The sequence below is a fragment of the Tachyglossus aculeatus genome, chromosome 3 (genome assembly GCF_015852505.1).
Source record: "Tachyglossus aculeatus isolate mTacAcu1 chromosome 3, mTacAcu1.pri, whole genome shotgun sequence".
Classification (NCBI taxonomy): Eukaryota; Metazoa; Chordata; class Mammalia; order Monotremata; family Tachyglossidae; genus Tachyglossus; species Tachyglossus aculeatus.
Genome location: NC_052068.1, coordinates 54226005 through 54249668, shown reverse-complemented (window position 1 = coordinate 54249668; position 23664 = coordinate 54226005). Strand labels below are relative to the sequence as shown.

The 23664-nt window shown below is 41.6% G+C and overlaps 1 protein-coding gene across 1 annotated transcript in view; it reads left to right on the top strand.

The window, feature by feature from the left end:
- PARG (poly(ADP-ribose) glycohydrolase) overlaps positions 1–23664 on the top strand; it is a 127406-nt gene that overhangs the window by 75362 nt on the left and 28380 nt on the right. The window contains exons 11-14 of the mRNA XM_038743565.1: positions 2964–3024; positions 3981–4056; positions 8038–8185; positions 23473–23551. Coding sequence (XP_038599493.1) covers positions 2964–3024; positions 3981–4056; positions 8038–8185; positions 23473–23551 — 364 coding nt within the window. The remainder of the gene's footprint in view (positions 1–2963; positions 3025–3980; positions 4057–8037; positions 8186–23472; positions 23552–23664) is intronic.

Sequence of the window (23664 nt, the reverse complement as noted above, 5' to 3'; positions counted from 1 at the left end):
CATCTCGATGTCAGCATGTACTTGTTATGCGCCCTTGGGCAAGTCACTTAACCTCAGTTCCCTCATCAGCAAAGTGGGATTCGATACTGTTCTTCCTCCTACTTAGACTTTGAGCCTCACATAGGACCCGATTATCTTATATCTACCCCGGCGCTTAATTGAGTGGTTGGCACAATAGTAAGTGCTTAACAAATTCCACAATCATTGTTATTCTTTTACTGTTTATGCTCTGCCTGAGGTAAGGCCTTGTGTATAAGCAAGCACAGAGTTCATATGCTTTGGAAAAGTAAGGTATTTACTGGGTTTGTATAGCTAAGAGCTGTAACATATATGCTGTGTCACTGTGAGTTTTCATATCTTTCATTCTGTGTATTCTGTATTTCTTGAAATCTCAAGTAAGACTGCTAATCGCAGCCTTTTAAAAGGGCAAATTGGGCATTAAAATCAAGGCAAATCCAAGTTAGGATTTATATACGTGTATTAATAAAGCGTCTGTCATTCGTATTGGGAGCAGAATTAATTCAAAGTTGAGCTAATTGAAAAGTTGAGCTTTTCAGAAAATTTAGACATGTGAAAGGAGGAAGTAAGGTGGAGGAGAAAGAGCAGTTTTGTGTACTGGTGGGAATATCTGGGTTAAAGTTCTTGATCCTATTCCTTGCCACCTTCCAACTAGCAGTATAGTTTCTACACAAGAAAATGAAAACTTTTGAGCTTGGTTCTCCTCTATATTGAAAGATAAGTACATTTAAGAGCAGTAGGTTCACAGAGGCAAAGATGTGGTAACCTCAAACGGAGAGATGGTTGCTGTATGTTATCTCTGTGTGATCCCATACAGCTGAATTTATATCTCATTAAATGAGAAAATCAGAGAGATTTGAGTTCTTTCTTTGCATCCCTGACTCTCCTACTCTACTTTCCCTTCCACTCTACTTCACCTTGTCTTCCTTCTCCCTCGTCTTCAAACTCTCCCCCCCACACACACACGCATGCGCAACCCCCACCCCCATGACGCTTCTGCTGTGGTAAGGAGGATTACTGGGTAAATGCCAGTATATTTCTGCCTCTTTTCCCCTGTTCTCATGTGGTACCCAGAGTAAGCTTGGCTGCGGTGGGGAAAACACGTGTTTTCAGCACCGTGTCATCTCACCCATTTCAACTTCCACACCAAATCTTTTATGTGAGCGACCCTGCGTGAGTTATCCTCAAGGGGCCCTTCGACCTAAATAATTGCCCACTTCTGTTCAGAATTCTCTGGATCTAGTGCCAAAGCTATGTTTCACTCTGCCAGTGTAGAATCGCAAAAAAAAAAAAAATGTATCAGTTGTATGTTTGCTGCTTGTAGCTTTTTAGGAGGAGTGAATCAAAGCATCCTTTCCTCTGAAATATAGCCAAGAATTCGGCATAGATAAGTTTTCAGTCTCACCTAAAAGAGAGCTGGCAGTAGTGAAATTTCCCAGGAACGCATTTTCATTGTGCTTAGACATATGACTTCAGTCAGTTGGTAAGGGGCCGAAAGCAGTAACAATAATGATGGTATTTGTTAAGCGCCTACTATTTGCCAAGCACTGTTCTAAGCACTGGGGTAGATACAAGGTAATCAAGTTGTCCCATGTGGGGCTCACACTCTTAATCCCCATTTTGCAGATGAGGTCACTGAGGCACAGAGAAGGGAAGTGACTTGCCCAAGGTCACAAAGCAGACAAGTGGCGGAGCTGGGATTAGAACCCACATCTTCCGACTCCCAAACCCATGCTCTTTCCATTTAGATACTATTTTTATTAATAGTATTCATTAAGTACTTACAATACTAAGCACTAGGATAGGTACAAGCGACTCAGATGGGACCCAATCCATATCCCACATGGGGTTCACAGTCTTACGCCCCATTTTACAGATGAAATACCTGGCACAAAGAAGTTAAGTGACTTTCCCAAGGCTACACAGCAGGCCAGGGGTAGATCCCGGATTAGAACTCAGGTCCTTCTGATTCCCAAGCCCATGCTCTATCCAGTAAACCACGCTGCTTCCATGGACACAATGTTTACATGTGCAAGAGCCTGTCTCCATGATCCACTCATCGATGCACTCTTACCCCCGGAGCATCGTCTCCAAACCAGAGGACAACACAGGGAATTTAGGTCACAGGGAATTTAGGTCTTGTATCTTGCCGTTAAACATGCCTTCTTTAAGTTGCTGCTCATGCCCCACAACAGAGGGTATAGAAAACTTCCATAAAAGTAAAATAGCTCCTCAACCTTTAGCCAATAGTTCCTGACGTGTCTCCTTGCATAAAAGCTTTTTTAAGAAGAAAAAAAACAACCCTAAAGAAACGAGAAATTGTCTGACCCGAAGCAAATCGCAGGCTGAATAAAGCAAAGTACCTCTACTCCAACTGATTAATTCATTTTGGCCAGTTGATTTCAAAAACAATTTTCTAAGACAAGGGTCATGTCCTCTAAAGTGGCATTTATTTAGATAGCAATATTTCAAGGCTTTTCCTCCTCTAGCGTTACTGGGTCCTTTGATGTCCCTTTCTTTCTTTTCTCAAAATCCTAGATGTTTGGTGGATTTTCCATTAGCCCTGTTTATACAAAGCTTTTCCACCTTAACTCTTGATAACACTCTTGTTTACACCGAAAAGGGGCAGGATTGGGATGATGAGCACTACATTGAACATAATGTAAAAATAGTCCACCAGTCCAGTGAGTAGTCAGCCTCACAGGCCACAGTTAGGGCTCTTAACTTTATCATGTGGACTCGGTCGGGTTTTGTGTTTTAATCATGGTTGATTTTGCAGCAGAAGGTTCTGAAAATCAAACATTTCAATGTCAGTAGTTTTGAGGAAGGACTTCTGTCACATCCTTAACCCTTGCTGAACTATTTTTGACTTGAATCTATAGCTCAAGTTTCTCACACTTGGAACTCAGGCTTTGTGTTTGCTTTTCCTTCTCTTATTTTTGTAGAACCTACTGGGTTGGTGACTTTCACGAGGCAGTGCCTTCAAGACTTCCCAGATTGGGAAAGGTAAGCTATTAGCGGTTATTCCTTTTTCAAATTGCAGAGGCATTGGAAAGAAGAGAGTTTTAGGACATGCTCAAGGTAACAGAACCAAACATCTTGCCTTTATTAATTCATTCAATCATATTTATTGCGCGCTTACTGTGTGCAAAGCACTGAACTAAGCACTGGAATGCAAAAGATACATTCCCTGCCCACAACGAGCAACAGTCCAACAGAGTTGGCAGACAATTACCATGCCCACTCTGTAGTAAGAACTCAAGATCGGCAAGTGACGTGTTCGGTACCTACAAGGAGTTTACACTAAAGGGGAAAAGCAACAATCTGCTATGTTTAATAATGTTTAATAATGATGGTTCTCATTCTTTAGGATAAATCCCACATTTCACCTGTGGACTATGGTGACAAAGTAGGGGCTTAAAGGCAATCTCTTGTTACAGTCGTGAAAGTAATGCAGTTAGTCCTTGCTTTAAAAAAAACTTCATGTTTTTCATGCTGAAATGGTTTGATTTTTCCATATATTTTGCCTAGCTTGTTTAAGAATTGAAAACAAAATAATGAATGGTATGAATCCGTATTGCAGTGAAATTTCTGTTTCCCTTTGGTGCTCTAGGCGGGCTAGACAAATTTGTGAGCAGCTATTTTTTATAGAAAGTAATGGTGCTTTCCTTGATGCCTTACAGGCATAAGTCAATTTAAAAACTATATTACCAAAAGAATACAGTGGATCAGAACTGCCATGGGTTTGATTCATTTTCACCAGGGATAGAATATTACAGTTATCAAACTGGTGGCAGAGGAACTACTCCTCAGATTGTGGAGGATTTATTTCAGCATTCCTTTATTTTGTACCTTGGTTTGGGCTCTCCCTGACCAAACATTTATCCCACCATAACTGCACCCTGAAAACTATGCTACAGATGTCTGATTTTTAGAATTTTTTTTTTTTTCCCATTTTTCAGGTCTGGGAAAAAGCTGACCCGATTGCACGTCACCTACGAAGGTACAATTGAAGGAAATGGACGAGGCATGCTCCAGGTAAGTAAAGAGGAGCAACCCTTGTGTCTCTGCAGATTCAAACTCTGCGGAGGTCCAATGAAGCCATTTACATTTCCCTCGCGTTGCTGACGACGGGGCCTATTGCAGGAGAAAACCCAGCAAACCAGGTCAATTTGACAGTTTTAGTAATGTCGCTGCTTTCCAGCTCAGCCTGTTTTTCAGCTGTGTGCCTCATTCAGGAAAGCCTCTGACAGAAACCCAAAGACCCAGGCAGCCCTGGCCATTCAGTCTAGGCGGCAATTGCAGATTGGGGGTGGAGGAATTTCCAGGGTGTGATTTTGACAGGCTGTCAGGGGAGCCTTTTTTTTTTCTTTTCTTCCCATTTATCACTCAAACATCATTGCCCTGCTCTTTCTGATGACTGGCTCAAGATGTTCCTTCTGCTGCCACTGCTTTGTTCTGGTCTTGGAGCCAGTCAGCTAAAACAGATTGATGCAGAGGATGTGTCTCTCGTATCTCACAGCACTTTTGTCTAGCAACTGTAAGCTGTTTGACTCCTTGCTTTTCAACATTAAACTGCAACGGCTTTGCCCATTTCTAGGGTACTAATTTTATTCTTTCTCCAATCACTGCCTTATTCCTGGCCACCGTCATAATTGCCTTTATGAACAAGGAGAAACATCAGCCTTTTCTGATTTAAGCATTTCGGAACGTCAGTGGTGCACTCACTTCTTCTCCCCATTTTAGTGTTTTTCTTTTTAATCTTATTATTTTTGAAATCTTCCTCAGAAATTATCTTAGTTTGCTCTGTTTTCTGGATTCATTATCCAGTAGAGCATTAAAGTTATTGCTGTAAGAGCTAGCACAGTGTCCCGTACCTGGGAAAGTGTTGGTTTTTCTTCAGAGAAAGGAGAGTGGTTCTTCTCTATTTCTTTTGACTTCATTTATTTGATTAGCCTGCTTAATTTAAGTAGCAGTCTTCAGTTGGATGATGATAGTTTGATTTCTGTATTTATATAATGTACGTGGAAATCCCATTTGTATTTTAGGTCTGATTGTGAAGCACTCCGGTTAAATTTTTTTTTTAATGAAAACTAATTCGCTGCAAGGAGGGAATGACGGTCTTTTTAATTGTCATGCTCTCTTTTTGCAGTAATCTTTTTTCTGCATTCCACTTTTTCCTTAATTTGATTTTTCATTTCCATCTCCTCCACTCTTTCCATTTTGCGTTGAGATAGACGTAGTTACAAATTGTAACTTGTAACCAGGTTTTTATCTGAGCTTTCTCATATGTTACAGTCCAAGTTTTATTGACAAAGGAACAAAACATGTGAAGGGAAGTTGTGGTGGGGGGTGGTGCTTATGCTTTTCTAAAGGAGTTATGGGTTTTAGTTCTCTCTGTACTGAATAAGCAAAATAGCAGCGTTAGCTCCCCCAGGAATGCCGACCTTTCAATGCTCTACAATGAAAGAGGAATGATTTCACACTTTAGTAGGGATTCCCCCCCGCCCCCCCACCCCATCATAAATTAGAGCAGAAGTGTGAACTTTGTGTTTAAAGAAAGGTAAAGGTGAAAGAATGGCATAATGGTTTCCTACCTTGTTGTTCTCCCTCCTACCCTGCTTTGAACCCCCAAGCGAGCCTGGGATTATGGTGCTTCAGAGTTCTTCCTGAACTGTATAAATAAGATTAAGCTGAATAGGTACCCCAGCAAAACATCTGAGGAATGTTTTCACTCTCTCCTTTTCATCTTGGTTGCATTTTGGAGGCTGAACAAACAGAACAAGTACCTGAAAAGTCGAGTGACTCAGAAAAATAGCTGGTTATGGATGTGGACGCATTCATGTTGTTATTTTCATGTACCGGTGCAGGTCTCTGATTCATAATGTCAAGTGCTTTGATAACAGCACTTGAAATTAATTCAGAGTTTCTATTAATTAAGGATAGGTGATAAGAGGGCCGTTGTTTTTGTGCAAAATCAGTCAAGTGAAGAATGTCAAATAAAGAATGTATCCTATTCTGACAAAAGGAAATCTGAGTGAGTTTATCCATTCCCACTCAGTTTTTGTACTGTATAAAACAAATTTAATCAAATTTTAGATTTCAGAGAGGGTTTTTAATGATCAGTATTTTCCCCGTAAGCACGCTACTTCGAGAAAAGTGAATGCCAAATTGAATGCCCCGCAGCACTTATGTATATTTCCATTATTTATTTATTTATTTATATTAATGTCTGTCTCCCCCTCTAGACTGTAAACTCGTGTGGGCAGGGGATGTGTCTTTTATTGTGTTGTACTCTCCCAAGTGCTTAGTACAGTGCTCTGCACCTAGGAAGCACTCAAATATGATTGATTGATTAAATACCTGATTCTCAAATGTTCATCCAGATTTAAAGCTTCTCTGGAAGAGTATATCTCAAAACTCTTTAAATTTCTTCTCCAGAAGAAGGAATGTTCCTGTACCCCCAGTTGCTGCTTTGTCAGGCTTCCTTTTTTATATGAATCTGAAAATGTGCGAATATTGACAGTTAACCACAATTGGAGGATCCAATCTATACGGTCTATCTGTGGGACCCCTCTGTCTGACCCCAACCTCCTCACCTGCCTTCTCTCCCACACATCTGGGCTCTTCCCCCACAGAGATCACCAATCTTTTGACCCCGTCAAGTTGTCTCAGCTCATCGCACCCCATTTGGCCTCCATGCACAAACTACCTTCCCGTGATGAAAAAATTGATGCTCTCATCACTGCCCTCTCTACTGAACTCAACTATTTTGCTCCCCTCTCCCTGTGTCGAACTCGAACCACTATCCAAGCTGACAAGCAAGATTGGCGTACTGTTTTTGTTTTTAATGGTATTTATTAAACGCTTACTATGCGCCAGGTACTGTACTAAGCGCTGGGATAGATACAAGCTAATCAGGTTGGATACTGTCCCCTGTCCCACGTGAGACTTGCCTGGAGCAAAGAGGCTGTCCTCACTAAGCCCTCATTAATTAGTAGATCTTTTACTTTGTATGTTTTGCAGTTAAATTTTTCCCATTTGATTTGTCTGTCCTGATAAGTCCCTCATGGCCTAGCCACTGTATCTTCATTGATGGTCTTATTGTCCCAACATTTAGTTCAGTATTTTGGCTGAGAGTCAGAAGGTCTGGGTTCTAATCCCAGCTCCTCCAGCTAATCCCAGCTCAATAAATATGATTGAATGAATAAAAAGGGGACTAAGACTGTGAGCCCTAAATAGGACAAGAACTTTGTCCAACCTGATTATCATGTATCTACCCCTGTGCTTAATGTGCAAGTGTGCCTGTAAGTGTTTTAACAAGTACCGGTTGTTGTTTTTTTAAGTAATTACTTTATCAATCAATCAATCGTATTTATTGAGCGCTTACTGTGTGCAGAGCACTTTACTAAGCGCTTCGGAAGTACAAGTTGGCAACATATAGAGACAGTCCCTACCCAACAGTGGGCTCGCAGTCTAAAAGAATTACTTTATTTACATTATTACTTTATGACCAACAAGTGCTCAAGTAAAGTAGAGAATGGAAAGTTTGCAAAGTAAATGAAGATAAAAATGTGAGCACTTTTTCTTGACCCCTGAAGAAATATTTGCAATTATATTCTCCTAATTACACTATCTTGGAGCCCAAAGTTTGTGTAATGTGACCTTGCTTCATATTGGAGACTTATCTTGGTTTTTCCACCCCATTTACACAGTTTCATTCATTCAGTGGTATTTATTAAGCGCTTACTGTGTACGAAGCAGCACTGTACCAAACACTTGGGAGAGCACAGTTTCCCAAATAGTTTGATCATCCCAAGCACCCAGGCCAACTAACCTCAGTGAAAGTAAGAGGCAAGAAGAAGGGTATCGGAGTCACCTTAGGAACCAGTCGGAGACACACCCCACCCCCTGTTAAATGCAGCAACTAATAGACAGAAAACAAAGGTGATAATTCTCAGGTCAAATTCTTCAGGAGTTTGTCTGGAAGATGTTTGACCGGCTACATTTTCCCCTCAGGTGGATTTTGCCAACCGTTTTGTTGGAGGTGGTGTAACCGGTGCCGGGCTGGTACAGGAGGAAATCCGATTTTTAATCAATCCCGAACTAATCGTATCACGACTCATCACAGAAGTTTTGGATCACAACGAATGTCTTATCATTACAGGTCAGTGCTGGTCGCCCCGCCCTTTGCATAAAATTTTTCAGTGAGGTTTTTGCCCTTTGTACCAAGAACTGTTGTAAAAGTCTAACTAATCTTCTGAATTGGGGTTCATTCTGCTCTCTGAATCTGTCTCTCCATCCCTAAAATAGAGATAACATTTACCACTTACATCCTTAGATATGAGTATTGAGATGATAATGTCTGGAAATCACTTCACAAAGCCGGGTGATACACAGGGAAGCAGCATGACCTAGTGGGAGGAGTATAAGACTCGGGGAGTCAAGAAAACTACGTTCTAATCCTGGCTCTGCCACTTTTTTTTTTTCGTATTTATTGAGCGCTTACTTTGTGCAGAGCACTATACTAAGCGCTTGGGAAGTACAAGTTGGCAGCATATAGAGACAGTCCCTACTCAACAGTGGGCTCACAGTCTAAAAGGGGGAGACAGAGAACAAAACCATACTAACAAAATAAAATAGAATAGATATGTACAAGTCAAATAAATAGAGTAATAAATATGTACAAACATATATACAGGTGCTGTGGGGAAGGGAAGGAGGTAAGATGAGTGGGATGGAGAGGGGGACAAGGGGGAGAGAGGGCATGCTGTGTCCTTGGAAAGGAGAAAGACAGAAGGCAGAGAGGTGAACGAGGAGGCTGATGCTGCAGCAGTCAAGGAGGGCTATGATAAGTGCTTGGATCAGGGTGGTAAGAGTTCGGATGGCGAGAAAGAAGTGGATTCTAAAGATGTTGTAAAGGAAGACCTGACAGGATTTGTTGACAGAACGAATATGTCGGTTGAATGAGAGACGTGAGTTGAGGAAGATGCCAAGGTTACGGGCCCGTGTGGCAGGGAGGATGGTGGGGTCAATCATGATTGGAAAGTCAGAGGATGGACAGGGTTTGGGTGGACAGATCAGGATTTCTGCTTGGGCATGAGAAACATTTCAAGAACATGGTAGTACAAAGCCTCAGACAGTTTTGCATCACAGCTGAAAAGTGGGAGCCAGTGCTGAGGAGAGACCAAAATGGCACTCAGTCATCAAGAAAGGAGTGCCTTCATCGAACAGAATCTTTGTAATGAACAAGAAGCAAAACGAAAAGCTAAAATGCCAGGCAGTCAGCCTCACACGCACCTCAGAGGTGAATTTCCCTGTCAGTGATGTCCTCTGTGAAAGCAAAAAGCAATTAAATAAATACTATGTAATCCTATACAGTAAATTTGTTGGAGATGTTTGATTGACTGTCTCTATATGTTGCCAACTTGGACTTCCCAAGCGCTTAGTCCAGTGCTCTGCATACCGTAAGCACTCAATAAATATGATTGAATGAATGAATGAATGAAATGCAAACTTGTACTTCCCAAGCGCTTAGTACAGTGCTCTGCACACAGTAAGCGCTCAATAAATGATTGAATAAATGAATATATTTGTAAAATATATGTACATTTATTCGTAGCACTTTGTGAATGTACTGCGGTACTATCTAGTTAATTTTTGACTAATATGGAATGATAATATTAGAGAATATTATTATTATTATTATTATCAGAGATAATATCAGAGAAGCAGCGTGGCTCAGTGGAAGGAGCCCCGGCTTTGGAGTCAGAGGTCATGGGTTCAAATCCCAACTCCACCAATTGTAAGCTGTGTGGCTTTGGACAAGTCACTTAACTTCTCTGTGCCTCAGTTCTCTCGTCTGTAAAATGGGGATTAAGACTGTGAGCCCCATGTGGGACAACCTGATCACCTTGTATCCTCCCAGTACTTAGAACAGTGCTTTGCACATAGTAAGCACTTAACAAATGCCGTCATTATTATTATAATGTGAAAAAGACTCTAAAAAGCAAATTTTTCCATGTTTCCATGTTTGAAAGGAGTAACCCAAACTGAGTTCTTCAGCGGAAATAATCTACACAAGCGAGAGCCTGACGGTATTTTCGGTTTTTTTTTTTTCATTTCACCTCCCAAGCCCCAAGACCTCTCTTTCCTCCATCATTAGAAAACTTTGTTTTTAAAAGCACTGTCTGTCGGCCTTGTCTGTTGAGGTTAATTTAAGAAAAAAATTAAACAGATTTATATATCAAGTCAAAGGTTAAAAATGATCTAATGCAGTGATTTAAAAATGATTTTATTGTCCATTTGAAATCTCTTTGCCAAGGAGATGGTCAATATATCATGGTTTGTTTTTGTGAATGAGCTACTAAAAAGTGACTAACAGCCGGCGGACAAGACAAATAAAACTAATTTATTGCTCAGAGCTCTCAAGAGACTCCTAACAGCAACCATAGCTATTTTTAAACCTCTACTAAAGAGTGCTGTAAAGAACACTTAGTATGTAAAAGCCACAGTCACCATTAGCTTATGTTTCTATTTTCTCCAAAAGTAGTTTTACCAGTTCCTTCCTGGAATTCATCCCATTTTACTCAATTAGATTAGAAGACTGAAAATTTGCCTTGGCAAAAGATGCTTACTTCACAGAATAGAAAAAAGCCTCTCTCCTTGAGGACTGCATGGAGGCATGGACTTTCATCAAGGGAAAGCGTGGAAAGAAGTGACAAAGCCAAGTGCTGAAAGTATTGGTTTTGGGGTCTGTGTTGTTTTCATAAGCTATTCAAGCACTCTTGTATCTGGTTTCCTTTGAAGGAGTTCCGTTTAGGTTGAATTCTGCAAAGAATGAAAAATGCCTCATTAATTGAAGGAGTCCAATATTCTTAAGGCACTTTGGCAAATGATCCTTAGTTGCCTACTGGCTATTATTATTTAGTTATTTGCTTGGTTCAGCATCCTTGGAAAGGCAGCCCCCAGTAGTCTCTCTCTTTCATGGGAGGTCTGGAGAGGTGAAATTGGCTTACTAAAAAGCTGAGAAATTCACGCGCAGGGCGTAACAGAAGTCCATGGGGTCAATGGTTCACAAGCCATCTCAGATGGACTCCCAACTCCCATTATCCCAAGTCCCTGACAGGACCTCGCAGTGTCCAGGCATGGTGAAAAAGACCCCAGCTGATGGCTTTTTGGTCAGCTAGCCTGTCCCTTTCCAGTCCCCACTCCCTTAACATTCTTGCCTGCTGTTTACCTCTGGATTCATGGTAAAAAGTTGGCCAACATGGGGCAAGATGCCAATGACTACTTTTGGTTGAGTTCATGAACTCTATGCCCACCTTCCTCTTCATGGGAGTTGGGGCGTGGGTGTTTGTTTGGTTCCCTTAGGTTCTTAGAGCCGAATGGGACCCAAAGAAGCAAATCTGAAAATGGCTAAACTTTTAAACAGCTGGTTGGATGTTGTATTAGCGTGTTTAATCTCCAGTTATGGAGGTAGCCAGTATTACAGAGTTCTATCACCAGATCCATTAAGAAGCTTTCTTAATAATGATGGCATGTGTTAAGCGCTTACTATGTGCCAAGGACTGTTTTAAGCACTTGGGTAAATAAAATATGTATGTATATATCCTGTATATATGCCTGTACATATGTATATATGTTTGTACGTATTTATTACTCTATTTTATTTGTACATATTTATTCTATTTATTTTATTTTGTTAATATGTTTTGTTTTGTTGTCTGTCTCCCCCTTCTAGACTGTGAGCCCGCTGTTGGGTAGGGACCGTCTCTATATGTTGGCAACTTGTACTTCCCAAGCACTTAGTACAGTGCTCTGCACAGAGTAAGTGCTCAATAAATACGATTGAATGAATGAATGAATAAAAGGTAATCAGGTTGTCCCACGTGGGGCTCACAGTCTTAATCCCCATTTTACAGATCAGGTCACTGAGGCCCAGAGAAGTGAAGCTACTTGCCCGAAGTCACCCAGCTGATAAGTGGCGGAGCCGGGATTAGAACTCACAACCTCTGACTCCCAAGCTCGGGCTCTTGCCTCTAAGCCACACTGCTTCTCGTTCTGAGGTTAAACACTTCTTATTTCCTCATATTCATTGATCTGCGGAGATGGAAAAAGACTGGTTATTAGTGGCTTGGTGTCAGTTAAAGGGGCCAAATTAAACTGTCCAGTGGAATAAGATTGTGGGACAGGTACTATTCATTCATTCAATCGTATTTACTGAGCACTTACTGTGTGCAGAGCACTGTACTAAGCGCTTGGGAAGTACAAGTTGGCAACATATAGAGACGGTCCCTCCCCAACAGCGGGCTACTATTCAATAGTCTTATCGATATCCCACATGAGGGAGCTGGTGACAGTAAATTGGGGTGAGCCGATGACACCCCCAACTTCAGAAATTCAATTTAAGGTGAGTGAATGAATGAATTTTGATTAATTAGAGACCTGGTTCTTTGGAAACAGGATGAATACAGACAGTTCACATAGGGCTCCAAACCAGGAACGCATTAAAGATGTAGGAAAGATTGACTTCGTACACGAATGTGTGTATGCTCTTAATGGGCAGGGAACATATCTGCCAATTCTGTTGTATTGTAATTCTTTTGCACTCTCCCAAGTGATTAGTACAGTGCTCTGCACATAGTAATCGCTCTGTAAATACCATTGATGACAAAAAAGGCATGAGAGCCTAAGTGGTGTACTGGTCACTTTCTGAAGGTCCATGGCATAAGGGATAGAATACGGGCCTGGAAATCAGAAGGTCATGGGTTCTAATTCCAGCTCCTCCACTAGTCTGCTGTGTGGCCTTGGGCAAGTCATTTCACTTCTCTGTGCCTGTTACGTCATCTGTAAAATAGGGATTGAGACGGTGAGCCCCAAGTGGGCCAAGGACTGTGGCCAACCCTATTTGCTTGTATCCACCCCAGCGCTTAGTACTGTGCCTGGCACATAGTAAGCACGTAACAAATACCACAGTTATTTAACACCAGAATCTTAGCGCACAAAATTGTTTAAAGCTGGGTCTCAAGACTTGGGGCTTCCAACTAGGTCACTCCAAGAGAAGCAGCGTGGCTCAGTGGAAGGAGCCCGGGCTTGGGAGTCAGAGGTCATGGGTTCTAATCCCGGCCCCGCCGCTTGTCAGCTGTGTGACTTTGGGCAAGTCACTTCACTTCTCTGGGCCTCAGTTCCCTTATCTGCAAAATGGGGATTAAGAGTGGGAGCCACACGTGGGACAACCTCATCACCTTGTGTCCTCCCCAGCACTAAGAACAGTGCTTTGCACATAGTAAGCGCTTAACAAATGTTATTATTATTATTATTATTATTATTCTAATTCCGGCTCTGCCACATGTCTGCTGTGTGACCTTGGGCCAGTCACTTAACTTCTCTGGGCCTCAGTTCTCTCATCCGTTAAATGAGGATTACGAGTATGAGCCCCATGTGGGACAGGGACTGTATCCAACCTTACTTACCAAGCACTTAGTAAAGTACCCTGCACACAGTAAGAGCTCAATAAATGCGATTGAAAGAATGAATAAACCTGATTAACTTGTATCTACCTCCAGTACTTAGAACGGTGCTTGGCACATAGTAAGCGCTTAACAAGTACTATTATTATTATTATTATCATTATTATGCCCCAATATGTTTTTGCTGCTATCCTGTGTCTTTAAGTTGCACTGCCCACTGAAAAGCCTGGTACTCTTTCAGGAGGTCATGACAAGTCTGACACCTTGCACGTGGCTTCTGGGTTTTGGAGAGTTTGTCTGGTGACCAGACTACTATTAGGCAGCGAGACTGTCCTTGTTAGCATGGTTCACAACATGCAGACTACTACTTTGGTTATGAGTGGATAGTTACTCAATATGGAGGCTTCAACAATAAAATTAATTGACTAACAGAATCTTAAACCAGATTGAGATTGAATGCAATTTCCCCTGTTTTGCATTTGTTTTGAATCCAAGCCCAAGGTTTCCAACTCCTTGAAACGCTGCATACCGCTCTACTTTTCGTAACCAGTCTTCGGAAGTCACACATCCCCTGTTTGCCCTTGGCTTTAACCAGCCAAGGAGTTAATTTTCCTCCATTTCAGAAGCAGGCAGGATGTCTCCCCTTACCTTCTAGCTAGAGGTTTTCTCTAGCTCCCACCTCTTTGCCTTGTTCCCGTTCTACAACCAATCAGTTAATCCATGGAATTTTTACTGAGCACTTACTGTGCACAGAGTACCGTACCAAGTACAATACACAGGAAGCAATGTGGCCTGATGGAAAGAACTAGGGCCTGGCAATCAGAGGCCCTGGGGTCTAATCCCAGCTCCCCCATTTACCTGCTGTGTGACCTTGGGCAAGTCACTTGACTTCTTTGGGCCTCAGTTCCCTCATCTGCAAAATGGGGATTCAGTTCTCCCTCCTACTTAGACTGTGAGTCCCATGTGGGACCTCTAGACTGTAAGCTCGTTGTGGGCAAGGAATCATCATCATCATCATCATCAATCGTATTTATTGAGCGCTTACTGTGTGCAGAGCACTGTACTAAGTGCTTGGGAAGTACAAGTTGGCAACATATAGAGACAGTCCCTACCCAATAGTGGGCTCACAGTCTAAAAGGAGGAGACAGAGAACAAAACCAAACATACTAAGAAAATAAAATAAATAGAATAGGCATGTACAAGTAAAATAAATAAATAAATAAATAGATTAGGAATAGGATATGGATAGAATATAGGATAGAATATATCCTAGGATATATTCTATAGGATATATCTATATCTATATATAGGATATATATAGGATATAATAGGATAGGATATAGGATAGAATAAATAGGAATGTGTCTGTTGTTATATTGTACTCTCCCAAGTGCTTAGTACAGTGCTCTGCACACAGTAAGCACTAAAAGACGGAATGAATATATTGGATCTACCCTTACCACTCAATTTAGTGCTTGGCATATAGCAAGCACTCAGCAAATACCACAATTAAAAGAGTCGGTAGAAGCGATTCCTGTCCGCAAGGAGCTCAGAGTCTAGAGTCGGCAATTAGCTGATAATAATAATAATAATGGCATTTGTTAAGCGCTTACTATGTGCAGAGCACTGTTCTAAGCGCTGATGTTTTCAGGTAACACAAGATGTTAGGTAAAGTTGCCTTCCCTCCCGGTTTACCTGTTCTAGAGGTTTCCAGGAACGTCTGTGTCTAAATGAGGGTCTCAGCCTGACCTGGGGAGCCCCTCTCAGCAGAATTGACCCAAAGTTGGATATGCGATAAGATGTAGTTATTTAAAACATGGCAGTATTAAATTGATGTTTTTAATGTCAGGAAATAATCCTTCCATTATACTCTGCATTAATCAGGCCCTCTTTAGATTCAGTCATTTAGCGCAACTTTAGTCATTGCATCCTAAAGTTAATATGGAGAAACTGGAAAAGATCCAGAGAACAGCAATTGAAATGATTAAAGAGGAAAGTTTAAGGAAATTGAGGTGATTTAGCCAAGAGAAGAATAGGTTGAGGTGACTTATAAGTTAGTTAAAAAGTGCGTTTTATGAAGGGATGAACAGTACCTAGTTGTTTGGTACAACCCTCCAAACAGCTGGACAGTTACATAACAGTAGTAGTTATCCTCCATATTTAAAGATGATACTCCTTTCTATATGAGTGTAGAGTATGTCAGAAGAGGCCAGTGGGAGATTTCCAAGTCACTATCCCTTCAGGCACATTCATAGGTCGTTTTTTGGTGGGCTGACATGTTTACCGTTTATTGGCATCATTTTTTGTTTTTCCTCACTCGATCATCCCAATGCTGCTGGATGGTGTGTCTGTTTCAGTTAATTTCCAACACTCAGTGGCCATGCTGCTTTGTGTAAAGCTGTGCTTCCCTGTGCTCTCGGAATGTTTTTCTGTGTCCCATCTCAGCCTGACTAAGCAGCTAATTTTTGGATATCCTTCTGTCATTTAGGATTGTTCGTGTAGGCCGAACAGTGAGGTAGGTTAGGCTCTACCTTTGAGCATGTTGATGAGACTGGGATGTGAGATGGAATCAAAAGCCTTCCTGGAATATAGATGTATAATTACAGTTGTTCCTTCCCTCATGTCTACATGTCCTGCCAGATGATTATAGAGGAACGGCTTTAAATTGGTCTGGCATGTTTAATCCGTGAAAAGGCCATATTGATTCCTTCCTCATATCTTGTGCTCTTCTAGGAGTCAACATGAAAAATCTTAGCCAGTTTTGTGGACAGCAGTGACAGGTTTTCAATAGGCCCTGACCTAGATTAGCAAATTTAGGGGGTGAGGGAATGAATAGTTGTTATTCAGAGGGGAGCAAAAAATCAAAAACTTAAAAAACTTGTGCATTAATAATATGCACCATTTGATTCATAATTTTTCACATGCATTTTGTGCCCTATAAATATATGAGCACACTGCAACATAGTAATCATTATAACAGTATTCCTTGTGTGACTATGACAGCCCCCAAGTGTGCTTTCCTCAACAGTGGCACATTCTTGAAAAAAATTTGTATTTCAATCATGAGTTATGGAACAAAAAGATTGGCAAAGCTCAATGTAAAAAATGACCTTAAAGAAAAGCAATATGGATGTGATGTGATGGAATTATTGTCATATGTCTCCTATGACATAAGGCCTTTTGCTGAAAGGAAGATGAGGTAGTCGGCTGTAAATTTTGAAATGCATTCGTGATATAATTCTCCAGGTATGTCTATGTGGACCGGATGTGGCCCCTTTGACTGTGAGCCCGTTGTGGGCAGGGATTGTCTCTGTTGCTGAATTGTACTTCCAAAGTGCTTAGTAAAGTGCTCTGCACACAGTAGGCGCCCAATCAGTATGATTGAATGAATGGAGCGTGGTTCATGTGAGATTTTAAAGTCAGATTTTTTTTAACCAAAATTAGGGAGCCCACATGAATGCCTGGGCCAGTAGGACCCAGTGAGAATTGAGTTGTTCCCTGACTGACCACACCCTACAGCTCTCTGGAATAACTCAGTTGATTAATTACCACGTATTCTCATCAACTTGATCAAAATCAATCAGTGACTAGCACTGTTTCCAACTGTCCACCTTTGAACTAAAAAGCTGAAAGGAATTTTTTTTAACTTTTTTTACTACTGCTTAGAAAATCCATCTTTTTGACTAGCTAACAGTGACTGTGAGCCCACTGTTGGGTAGGGACTATCTCTATATGTTGCCAACTTGTACTTCCCAAGCACTTAGTGCAGTGCTCTGCACACAGTAAGCGCTCAATATATACGATTGATTGATTAACAGGCTAAACTTCATGTTGTTAGTGATAAAAAAAATTAATATGGTCCACTCATGGCTTTTTAGTCCTGTGGTCCACAATTGGTAAAAAAAAAATCTGGATGACCCTGTAATAAACATTTTGATCATTTAAAAAAGTGAATGAATTAAGGGGGTGGAAATGAATAGCAATTCACACTTGGTGAAGCATTTGGGTGGGGAAAGGAAAGACTATTCCTAGCCCTGCTATTCTTTTTTCCTGCAGCCAAAACCTGGCCCACTTGGGCCTGGGACTTGTGATTTCTGGGCACGAGAGAGGGCCTGTGAGGATAGAGATCAGACATGAGGGAATCAGAAGGGGGAAAGAATGGATTTGAACCCTTAAATCCTGGATGCAGGGGTAGCTCACTCAATCAGTTAAACATTCGGAAAAGATCGGTACTATCTGATATTCAATACCCTCTTCCATTTTTAAGGGAAATTACCCTTCATATTACCCTTCATTGATGAAGCAGTGTGACTCAGTGGAAAGAGCACGGGCTTTGGAGTCCGAGGTCATGGGTTCAAATCCTGGCTCCGCCAACTGTCAGCTGTGTGACTTTGGGCAAGTCACTTAACTTCTCTGTGCCTCAGTTACCTCATCTGTAAAATGGGGATTAAGACTGTGAGTCCCCCATGGGACAACCTGATCACCTTGTAACCTCCCCAGCGCTTAGAACAGTGCTTTGCACATAGTAAGCACTTAACAAATACTATTATTATTATTATTATTATATGCAGTAAAGGGTTTGTTAATGAAATGCCAGCTTTTTATCCCCAGAGAAGCAGCTTTGGTTTTTCTGATTCATTTCATTTGTATGAAAAGTCACAGTAATAGTTCAGTGAAGGGGGCCGTTTCCCCTAAGAACGAGAAGAAAATGTTTTCGTTGTGAAGAAGATTAGTTGTTCTAAATGAGTATTATGTATACCATTGAGGGCGTCACCTTTAAAGGCCTGTCAATTTTCTCCTCCACCTGTGGCATACTAAACAAACAGCGGATTTGCGGGGCCACGGCTAGCACGGGTCACCTTCAGACATGCAAGCGTTCGTTGCTAAGGATGTGCCAGGGTGACTTTCTTTCAGCAATTTTTTTTTTCAAATCCACTTTACTCTATTATAGTGCCGCCTAATGAATATCTGTGATGTGATGTTCCCTTAATGGAAATGGCCATTTCATCATCCACATTTGATATCTGGCCCTCTGCCATCACCCATTTTAGGCCTCCTCCACAGTGTGCCACAATCTCGCTGCCTGATCAATTACATTCCTTCAATGATGCATCTTGACTCAGTGGTCTAATGGCTGGGACCGCCCTGGCCCGAATTTCGAGCAGAGTCTGAAAAACTGGAAATAAATTCAATTTGTTGTCATTGAAGAGCATCTGGTTGGCATCGACCCTGTAATGAATATGAAACTGGTCAGCCAAACAGGCAAGTGCTTTCAGACTGACACACTTATCCTCCTACTGAGATGGGAAGCAGGATCATAGATGCTGTTGACCGATTTGTGCCAGGAGGGTTTGATTTTTCTTATCTGCCATTATGGTCTTATTAGCTCATTGTTCCTACTAAGAGTAACCATGAGTCGCTTGAATTGAGAATTTGGGGATTTGGAAGAAGGAAAGAAAACCCCCAACATTTTCTTCAAGGAAAAAAAAGCCTCAGGAACATCAGATATGTCTTTTGAGCATCCTTTCCTGTGGCTGTCCCCGAGGGTCTTTTCCTTTTCCATTCCCTGACAACAACCCATAAGAAATGAAATGCGTAAAATAAGAAATGTCATTAACAGGGTCAGATTATTCAGAATTGGATTCTGTCTCCAGAAGCTCCCTGGCTCTCAGCTCAGGAAGAACTCACTGCTATGATGTCTGTGGTTCCTTCCTGGCTAGAGAATTATTATTATTATTACTACTCTCAATATCATGATTACTGTATTAAACACTTACTATGTAACAACCACTATCCTAAGTGCTGGGGTAGATATAGATTAATGAGGTCAGTCCCATATGGGGTTCACAGCCTAAGAAGGAGGGAGAACAAGGCTCTTTTTTGGGTGGGGGTGGGGGTAAATGCTATGTGCCAGGCACTGTTCTAAATGCTGGGATAGATACAAACTAATCAGATTGGACACAGTCCATGTTCTACGTGGAGCTCACAGTCTTAATCCTCATTTTACAGATGAGGTAACTGAGGCCCAGAAAAGTGAAGTGACTTGCCCAAGGTCACATGGCAGCCAAATGGTAGGGCCAGGATTAGAACCCAGGTCTTTCTGGCCCCTAGGCCCATTCGCTGTCCACCAGGCCACACTGCTGCTCGTCATGCTTTGAATCCCCATTTTACAGCTGAGGAAACCGAGGCAAGGAGAAGTTAAATGACTTGCCCAAGATCACACAGCAGGCAAGTGGCAGAGATGGGATTAGAACCCAGGCCATCTAATCCCGTGCTCTTTCCACTAGGCCACCCTGTAGGTATTCCTAGAGTCTTTGAATAAGGAAAGTGCTAACTGATGTACTTGTCATGGCCTGCAGGCAGTCTGTAACTCAGCAGGCAACCCCAGTCAGTAATAAGACGGAAATCATTTTCAAGTTTCAGGAAATCTGAGCATCAGCTCAATATAAAGATCATTGTTTTTCTGAACGCCACCAAAATGGTTTCATTTTGCACTTGTTCCGGATGCTGCCAGCATTTATCCCTTAGCAACTTCAACAGGATACCAACAAGGTTCGAGTGAAGGATGACCTGGTATCTTCTGGTTCGTCTTGGAAGTTTGAGAGCCATATGCAAGAGAGCTTTGTTCGAGCTGTGCACTGTTTTCTAATGTACAAGGAAAATTAAGAAAATTTAAGAAAAATTGATAGCTCTTTTAAGCTATGCCTTTCATGGGTAAACCAAGCTTAAGGCCTGTCCACCCTAAGGGTGCTCAGTAAAATTGAAGTTTACTGAGTTTCAAAATTGAATCAAATTGAAATTAATGGTGGCGGGATATTTTTCTGAATCTCAATATATTATTCATTCCTACTTTCACCAAACACCACCCTCCTTCCTAAACCATAAAAGAGGAGTGCCTCTTAATCATTATTCTTTTCTAGAGAGTCTATAAAGTTGTCATTTTATGGCCTCTTCTTAGGAACTCAGTGGCTTCCTTCCATCAGCATGTCCTAAATGAGGAAGTTTGTCTTTTCATCAGTGAAGTTTTCTTAGGCTCTCCATAGAGAAAAGTCAGAAAGAGCAGCTGGTCACTTGTTTGCTATGGCATTTTCATCCCAAGCTTAGAGCAGTTGCTATTGAAAGTACAAGTCCCTTGGTTCAAAGGGGTTTTATTTGGGAAGTGCAGCCTGTAATTTGTTCAGGTTTCCTCCAGAAATATGAGGAGATGTACGGTGTTTCTTGACATGAGATTGGAAAGTAGTTACAATTCATTTATACAAGACCTTTCATTATCCTTAGGCTCTTGTTTTCTCAGTTTCCTGAGGAGAAAAGTGCCTCCTAAAAAGGTGAGGAAACTGAGGCACAGTACGAGTGGATTCTGTGTGCTTGTAGCCGTAAGCCGCAGCATGGCCCAGTGGAGTCAGTGAGCCTGGGAGTCAGAGGATCTGGGTTCAAATCCCGGCTCCATCACTTAGCTGCTGTGTGACCTTGGGCAAGTCACTTCACTTCTCTGTGCCTCAGTTACTTCATTTACCTGTTCTTCCTCCTGCTTAGACCATGAGCCCCCTGTGGGATCTGATTTTATCTTGCATCTACCCCAGCATGTAGGACAGTACTTGGCACATAGTGCTTAACAAATGCTATCATTTTAAAAAAATTATTATTATTATTACTATTACTAAGCACCTGGTCCGGGGTTCACATTAGAAGACTGCCCCATTTGTCTTTATTACCTTAGAATGAAGTTGAAAAGGCTGGAAGATGCAAAATGTGGTTTTTTTGTGTGTCAAGTGAGGGTGTCCTTCCCATTTCTGAAAGGAATAGTGATTTCTTGCATGTGCCATCGTAGAGTATATCTACATATTGCCCAGAACTCTGGGCCCATTTGTTTGAGCTAACAAAATATCAGTTGCCTTCCAAGAAGTGGTATAGCTTAGATTAAAAATGCAGCCTGTGAGTTCTTGTTTCTCCAGTCCTGCATCCTAATGTGTCCTCGGGCAAGTTCTTCATCCTCAGCAAAGACGAACCAGAGAAGTCTGAAACTTAAGGACAGGGAACGTGTTTACCAGTTCTGATTCGTCGTTCTCTCCCAAGTGCTTAATACAGTGCTCCGTAAAAGCCATTGCTTGATTAATTGTATGATCAAGGAAGTAAAACTGACAGGCAAGAATCACTCGATTACCATTTCACCACTCTTCCCATTTCATTTAGTTTTGTCTCATTTTCTTTTTTATTGTGCATTTGTTCTATCATGGCTTTCAATTCCATTTGGCTTTTTAAAGGTCTTTCTCAAAATCTGATATGAAAAAGTGGCTTTTGGGGGTTGATTCTTCTGGTAGGCGAGGAATCAGGTGAATGTCCTCTGGGGCTGGTAACTCTTTCACCTCCCTAGGCACACATCAGTTGGGTCTATGGACCGTAGTTTACTAGTGGTTGGGCATATAGACAGTAATTTATTAGTGATGTACTAGAAAGGTGAAAGATAATCCAATAGAAAAGGTGAGTAATTTACTCAGTGATATTTATTGAGCACTTATTGTGTACAGAGCACTGTACTAAGTGCTTGGGAAAGTGCAGTGCAACAAAGTTGTTAGACATGTCCCAGATAGATACTCTTACAGGCTTATGATTCTGTGCTGTCTTTTCATCTTACTCTGTAAATGTTACTCTTCCTTTTTCTCAGTTATGCATGGTAGAAAAATATGTTTCATCAAGCAAGGAGCCTTGCTCAGGCTTTTCACAGAAGGAGGATTGGAGCGCGGTACTTTCTAATTACATTCTGAATAATAAAGTGATTATTGTCCATCTGAGCCGGAACAGGCAGACAAACCCACTCATTTAAAGGCAAAACACCTGTTATACTAATCAGCAGTGTCACTCTCCATCTGAATGATTTGTTTGTGTCATGTCAAGGTGCCGATGCGGGGTCTATTAAAATGGAATGTTAATTTGTGCCATTATACTAAGAATTTCTTTCCTCCTCCTCCTCTCTCGCTCTTCTGATTTTCTGGTTTTTCAAAGTTCCTTGAGGTGCCTATTGGTACGTGTATCCTAGTATTTAGTATACTAGTATAGAGAAGCAGCGTGGCTCAATGGAAAGAGCACAGGCTGTGGAGTCAAAGGTCATGGGTTCAAATCCCGGTTCTGCCAGTTGTCAGCTGTGTTACTTTGGGCAAGTCACTTAACTTCTCTGGGCCTCAGTTACCTCATCTGTAAAACAGAGATTAAGACTGTGAGTCCCCAGGGGGACAACCTGATCACCTTGTAACCTCCCCAGCGCTCAGAACAGCGCATTGCACATAGCAAGCGCTTCATAAATGCCATTATTATAATTTTAATTTGACTCTTCTTAGCAGGGAGGGAGCTTGTCTGAAATTTCTTCTTCCAAGCCTGCAAATTAAATTTCAGCATCGGATTATTTAAGTAGAAGAAAACCCCTTTTAGTGGAAGAATATTGTAATGTATGTTGCTCAGCAAGAGAGGAATGACAAGACACCAAACCAACAAGTTCTAGCATTCTCATTTGGACAGAGGAGTAATTTGCATTGCTTGTTCCACCCCCTTAATGCTGTCCAACTCTTTTAAGGGATTTTGAGAAATCCCGTGAAAGGGAGAAAATAATCCACAGTCATAAAGGCTTATCATTTTCATTTGACATTGACAGTCATCACTAAGTACTTAGGAAAGAGGATTAGCCCCATAGGAAAGACCCCACAGAGCAATCAGATGTCCAGATAAAGGAACTCACCCAGCTCTCCTGTAACATAAGGGTTGCATTCTCGCAAAGCCCTGTTTTAAGGAGAACATGGGCCTGCTCAGCCGTGCAGGCATTTCAGACTGTTTCTTCTGACACTACAGCATGCTGTATCCAAAGAGGTTTGAGTTATTGGACCGAAACTCTCCAACTCCTTAACAACATCCTGTCCCAAATGTGTAATGGAAGCACATATTACGGCAGAACTGGGTGTGTCTGAAAATGAGAATAACAAATGGTTTATTTCAGGTACTGAGCAGTACAGCGAATACGTAGGCTACGCAGAAACGTACCGGTGGGCCCGAAGTCATGAAGACGGGAGCGAAAGGTAAGCATTTCAGGCTTAAGGATCTGTTGCTGGATGGTTGACGGAGAAGGAAGAAAGTGAATGTGGACCTTGTCCCTTAGTGAGCTCTTGTTCCAGGAACTGGCCTGCCAATC